Source organism: Aquarana catesbeiana, linkage group LG01 (genome assembly GCF_042186555.1).
Source record: "Aquarana catesbeiana isolate 2022-GZ linkage group LG01, ASM4218655v1, whole genome shotgun sequence".
Classification (NCBI taxonomy): Eukaryota; Metazoa; Chordata; class Amphibia; order Anura; family Ranidae; genus Aquarana; species Aquarana catesbeiana.
Genome location: NC_133324.1, coordinates 20,903,331 through 20,910,344, shown reverse-complemented (window position 1 = coordinate 20,910,344; position 7,014 = coordinate 20,903,331). Strand labels below are relative to the sequence as shown.

The 7,014-nt window shown below is 42.5% G+C and overlaps 1 protein-coding gene across 1 annotated transcript; it reads left to right on the top strand.

Moving 5' to 3' along the window:
* Positions 1 to 3,652: 3,652 nt before the first annotated feature.
* Positions 3,653 to 4,615, top strand: LOC141124178 (olfactory receptor 5AR1-like). Its single transcript, XM_073612255.1, has one exon. The coding sequence runs from the start codon at positions 3,653 to 3,655 to the stop codon at positions 4,613 to 4,615; it is 963 nt and encodes a 320-aa protein (XP_073468356.1).
* The last annotated feature ends 2,399 nt before the right edge of the window (positions 4,616 to 7,014 follow it).

Here is a 7,014-nt window from a genome sequence, read left to right as displayed (position 1 = left end):
CAACGGCTGGCAAAATGGGATGCCACAGTCTGCCATTCCTGTGGCGTTGAAGGAAACTGGGAAATCAAACAAGAAAACCAAAATCAATTAATTTTGAAGCTAACATTGCAAGAAAATTAGACAATTAAAAACATTATTCCCCAGCATCAGTATAACATTCAATAATTTAATTGTTCTGGAATAACTAATATGGAAAGGCACACTTATCAGATTGCTCACCCCCTCTGATGGAACATTGATTACATTTTAGGGGGTTGTGAAATCCCTAAAAAAAATTACTTTTAGGACACGCAGGAATTTAGGGACTAAAAAGGCTACAAGACTGCAGTTGTCGCACTCTGCAGGTGCAGTTGCTAACCAGCTTACAGTAAATGAGGTAATGTAAAAAGGCATTCATGTTGCAAGGAGTACACAATCACATGCAAGGGCAATTAATGAAAACACTTTGAGGCTTGCATATGATTTGATGATGGAAATCAGCAGAGCTTCTGCTCATTTACTAAAGCACTGGAACAAATGCACTTGTAGAGTGCACATGCATTTTGCAAAGTGCAACATATATTTGCTTTAGACAAATCAACACCACAGAACATTCCAGCAAATTTTAACGAGGGTGGGGGTGGGGGGGTTGTGAAATCTAGATAATTGCTCATTAGCAGCACACTATTTGGAGTGAGTTTAGGTGGGGGGGGGGGTGGGGGGGTTGTGAAATCTAGATAATTGCTCATTAGCAGCACACTATTTGGAGTGAGTTTAGGTGGGGGGGGGGTGGGGGGTTTGTGAAATCTAGATAATTGCTCATTAGCAGCACACTATTTGGAGTGAGTTTAGGTGGGGGGGGGGGGTGGGGGGGTTGTGAAATCTAGATAATTGCTCATTAGCAGCACACTATTTGGAGTGAGTTTAGGTGGGGGGGGGGGTGGGGGGGTTGTGAAATCTAGATAATTGCTCATTAGCAGCACACTATTTGGAGTGAGTTTAGGTGGGGGGGGGGTGGGGGGGTTGTGAAATCTAGATAATTGCTCATTAGCAGCACACTAAATACACTCAAACAAAATACATTCCAAATGAGTAGACTAGGTGGATATGTTCCCATCACTTCATGCTGGGAAGGTTATTGAAGGAAAATATACATGCATGACAAAAAATAACAGGAAAAAATTCCAGCATGTGTGAGGATAAAAAGGGGACATTCACACTATATTGCAATGATGGTAAGTAGTGTTTGAAGCAAGAAATACATCACATTATCAAAGATTACATAAAAGAACATGTGATGCTAATAAAAGAAAAATATCTTACCTTAATATAGTCCTTCTGCAGGACCTGGATGATGGCAGAACAGGTCTCTGGGATAATGATCCCCAGAGCCTGGGGGGAGATGCCTGTCGAGAACTTAAGGTCCTGCAGGCTTCTCCCTGTGGCCAAATACCGCAAGGTAGCGACCAGCCTCTGCTCCGGAGTGATGGCTTGCCTCATGCAGGTATCCTGCCTGCTGATATAGGGGGTCAGCAAAGCCAACAAACGGTCAAAAACGGGGTCCGTCATCCGGAGAAAGTTCCTGAAATCCTCAGGATTATTCTCACGGATCTCACGGAGCAAAGGCATGTGACAGAACTGGTCACGCTGAAGCAACCAATTCTTGGTCCATGAACTCCTCCTCGCCCTGTTCATGGACTGGACTTGGGCTGAAGAATAAACTACAGCACCAAGCACATACAATGCACGAGCTCGACGACGAGTACGTACAGGTAACATGGTTTCAAAACGGTCGGCTGGTCAGAACGCACTAAACAGAACGCACTGAAGAACAGCAAGGCCTGTGAAGAACGACCTGAAAATCAGGAACGAGCGGGCAATAAAACAAAGATTTCTCAATGCCAACTGACCAAACGCACTGAAAAGCAGATACAAACCTCACAAGCACAGACTGAACAACAGTTAAAACGAACTGAAAAATACGAGTCTCACAAGCGCGAATCGTCTCTCACCAAACTTCTACTAACACGAGATAAACACGAGATTAGCAGAAGGAGCCCAAAGGGTGTCGTACGGGCTATTGAACTTCCGTTTTATAGTCTCGTCGGACTTGGTGTACGTCACCGCGTACTAGGCTGTCGTACTTTTGTGTGGTCGTGTGTGTGCAAGTCCGTTCGTAAGAAAGTCTGCCGCAAGTCCGCCGAAGGTACGTCGGAAGTATGTCGGACAGGCTGTCGGACTTTTGTAGACGAAAAGTCCGACCGTGTGTACGCGGCATAACAGGTTTTCTTCTAAGATTGCCCTGTATTAGTCTCCATCCATCTTCCCATCAACTCTGACCAGCTTTCCTGTCCCCGTTGAAGAAAAGAATCCCCACAACATGATGCTGCCACCACCATGTTTCATGGTGGGGATGGTGTGTTCAGGGTGATGTGCAGTGTTAGTTTTCAGCCACACATAGAGTTTTGCTTTTAGGACAAAAAGTTCGATTTTGGTCTCATCTGACCAGAGCACCTTCTTCCACATGTTTGCTGTGTCCCCCACATGGCTTCTCACAAACTGCAAACAGGACTTCTTATGTCTTTCTTTCAATAATGTCTTTCTTCTTGTCACTTTTCCATAAAGGCCAGATTTGTGGAGAACACGACTAATAATTGTCCTGTGGACAGATTCTCCCACCTGAGCTGTGGATCTCTGCAGCTCCTCCAGAGTTACCATGGACCTCTTGGCGGCTTCTCTGATGAATGCTCTCCTTGCCCAGCTTGTCAGTTTAGGTGGACGGCCATGTCTTGGTAGGTTTGCAGTTGTTCCATACTCTTTCCATTTTCGGATGATGGATTGAACAGTGCTCCATGAGATGTTCAAACCTTGGGATATTCTTTTATAACCTAACCCTGCTTTAAACGTCTCCACAACTTTATACCTGACATGTCTGGTGTGTTCCTTGGCCTTCATGATGCTGTTTGTTCACTAAGGTTCTCTAACAAACCTCTGGGGGCTTCACAGAACAGCTGCATTTATACTGAGATTAAATTACACACAGGTGGTCTCTATTTACTAATTAGGTGACTTCTGAAGGCAATTGGTTCCACTAGATTTTAGTTAGGGGTAGCAGAGTAAAGGGGGCTGAATACAAATGTACGCCACACTTTTCAGATAATTATTTTGTAAAAAAAAATTGAAAACCATTTATCATTTTCCTTCCACTTTACAATTATGCGCCACTTTGTGTTGGTCTATCACAAAAAAATCCCAATACAATACATTTACATTTTTGGTTATATTATGACAAAATGTGGAAAATTTCAAGGGGTATGAATACTTTTTCAAGGCACTGTAAATCAGAGTCAATGGCTCGGTATTTTGGACAGCTATTTTATCTAAGAGAAATTCCCAAAACATGGCCTGTTGGGGGTACTTGAGGACAGGGTTGAGAACCACTGACTTAGAAGACATAGGAGGCATCTGTTTCATTCTATGTTTAATTCAAATTGTCAAGTTAGATGATAGGTTTTAAATAACATTTTAACCATGTTCTATTCATTTTAACTAATGTCCATTAAATACATTTTTTTTTTTTTTTTTTTTAGCATTCTGTAAATTCTCTTATAACGATGAGGATATTATGGTGTATGATAGCCCCGTAACAAATCGGCCTCTTCTTCTAGCAATGATGGGTCTGTACAACAGGACTGTTGTCTCGGAGTTCATACTGGTTGGATTAACAGAAAACTCCAGACTCAAATGTATTTTGTTTTTCCTCTTTTTCTTTATTTACATCTTGACTCTGTTTCAGAATTTGGGACTTGTAGTACTCATCAGTGTGGACAGGAAACTCCATACTCCCATGTATAGTTTCCTGCGCCACTTATCGTTCCTTGACATCTGCTACTCTTCAACAATCATGATAAGGATGCTGAAAGACTTGGCCTCAGATAATACGTCCATATCAGTAGCTGGATGTGAACTTCAGATGCTGTCCTATATTGGTTTTGGAGTAACTGAGTGTTTTCTTCTGGCAGCCATGTCCTATGACAGATACGTGGCCATATGCCACCCACTGACCTACCTTCAAATAATGAGCAGGCAGACCATCCTGATCCTACTCGTGTTCTCCTACTTAGGAGGCTTGGTCAATGCCTTTGTTGAGACCGGCTTCTCACACTTCCATCTAGACTTCTGTGAAGGGCGTCCATATATTTACCACTACTACTGTGACGTTATCGCCCTGATTCAGATTTCCTGTGGTGACACCAGACTCAATCAAATGATCCTCTTTTCCTTTGCAGGTTTTACTGAGTTCTCATCTCTGTTGGTGATCCTCGTGTCCTATATGTATATTTTTGTATCTGTCTTACGCATTCGTTCTTCTCAAGGACGCAGGAAGGCCTTCTCTACTTGTACTTCTCATCTGATGGTGGTGACCATATTCTACGGAACAGTCATGTTTATGTACCTCAGACCTTCATCTGCCTACAGCCCAGAGCAAGGCAAAGTGATTTCTGTATTTTTCACTATAGTCATTCCTTTTCTGAATCCTTTAATATACAGCCTGAGGAACCGAGATGTAAAAACTTCTGCCAAAAAAATGGGAATTTCCTTAATAAAGAAAGTGCGAAGATTTGGTATACATTGACAGTTATATTGTGTCACTGCATCTTTAAAGCATGTATACTTACATATTTGATTGCCTTATTTGCCAATTAAATCATTGTTTTCAGTAGAGAAAATTGAGTGAAATTTTTCCTACTGCTCAACCACCTGCTCAACCATCTCATATGCTGACCACAATGTTTTCTCCATTTCAAATATTCTCATCTTGTAGCCGGGTAGTGGTTAATGGTGGCCCCCAGCCGGGTGGGTTAGTGTTAATTGTGTTTCCCAGGTTTTCCTGTGTGCTATAAAAGGGATGGAGGCCCGGACTCAGGGGGGCTGTTGGCTGTCGTTCCGTCTTAGAAGTTCTGGGCCCTGTCGCAGACCAGTTCGTTGCCATTGCCGGAATCTGGATTCCCAGTGCGATGCCGAGATTTGAGTTCTTGCTACCAAAGAGGATTGTTGGGACTTACAGTCCTCCCTGAAGAAACCTAGCATGGACTCTGCAAGTATGGACCGTTTCCTGTGCAGGTATGCTGGGGCAGCCACAAGCCTGAAGTTAGGGACTAGGGATGTTAGGAAAAAGACTTTATATTGAACCGTTACCCATGTCTATCATCATGTTAATTTATTCAAGCAAAGCATTTGAAACTTTGTCTTTGCCTGGCCTGAAGTTACTCAAGGGATGTAATGCAAGTAAATGGAACATGTAGTTACAGCTCAGGTCACTACACACATTGGGGTATGAAGACATCCGTGTACGAGTTAATACAATATGAAGACACAAGTGGCTACCAAGGGTAATAAAGGTTTCTCTATCCAAATCTCTATCCTGGTCCAAATCATTTGGTGGAGGGGGGATTATGGTGTGGGGCTGTTTTTCAGGGGTTGGGCTTGACCAAATGATTTGGACCAGTGCACAAAGTAAGGTCCATAAAGACATGGATGAGAGAGTTAGGGGTGGAGGAACTTGACTGGCCTGCACAACCCGATAGAACACCTTTGGGATGAATTACAGGGGACACTGTAAACCAGGCCTTCTCATCCACATCAGTGCCTGACCTCACAAATGCGGTTCTGCAAGAATGGTCAAACATTCCCATAGACACACTCCTAAACCTTGTGGACAGCCTTCCCGGAAGAGTTGAAGCTGTTATAGCTGCAAAGGGTGGGCCAACTCAATATTGAACCCTACGGACTAAGACTGGGATATCATTAAAGTTTATGTGCGTGTAAAGGTATCCCAATACTTTTGGTAATATAGTGCCTGGAGTTCAGTTTTGAGCATGGCCAGTGTTGCAACAGTCACTTGATCCCAGACAGAGAGGAGACTGGGAGATTGATCATTTGAGGTGGCAAGATGGCTGTTTAGGACAAAACGGATTCATTATAAAAATACTAATCTGAGCTTGTTTCTTTATCTTACACATACACTGGCATACTGAAAAAATAATTCTAATGACTACCGAAACATACGATTTATATTTGGAGAACCTGTGGCAAAGCAAGTTCCTGGAAACCCATCCAGACGGCTGTTTCTTGAATTATATCCAAAAGCCACAAACAATAAACATCTTTCAATGGTGACTTCTTGATGAACCCTAATCACAAGACTATTAAAGTCTATGCTTGCTGTAGATCTAATTAATCTTATTGGTCATTTTATATCCTGACACAACCTACCTTACATATGTCATTTTGTGTATTTAGTCTGAAGAGCCAAAAATTAAACATTGCCACCCAAGCCAATTCTGACACTTCTCTCCTACATGTAAAAAAAATCATACATTTTTTTGTTAGAAAATTACTCAGAACCCCCAAACATTTTATGTGTTTTTTAGCAAAGACCCTAGGGAATAAAATGGCAGTTGTTACAATTTTTTATGTCACATTTTTATGTATTTGTGCAACAATTTTTCAAATGCAATTTTTTTTTTTTAAATAGACTTTAATGAATATTAATGCAAGAAAACACAATAGATAAGCACATTTTTTGGTAAAATATAAAAGATGATGTTTTTTGATCACTTTTATTCCTAGTACAAGGAATGTAAACATCTCTTGTAATAGGAATAGGGCAAGACAGGTCCTCTTTATGGAGAGATCTGGAGTCTATATGTCCCCACATCTCTCCTCTATGCTGGAAAGCCTGAGATCAACAACAAAATCTCAGGCTTTCCAGCAAAAAAAAAAAGCGTCAGTGTTTACATCTGCCAGTGCAGGAAGCGAGGGTCATAGAGCTGGCCAGGGACCATCTGGTCCCTGGCCAGCTCTATGGTAAACTGCCATAGAGCTGTGGGAGTGTGGGGGATGTCCCCTCCCATCTTTGCCACTCTGCCCATCCAATGCTGCCACTGACACCCCCCCGCCTGCTCGCTGTCTGCCCGCACTTACCCTGTCTCGGTGGGGCAGCGGGTGACGGCAGTGAGCGGTGTCCTCCAT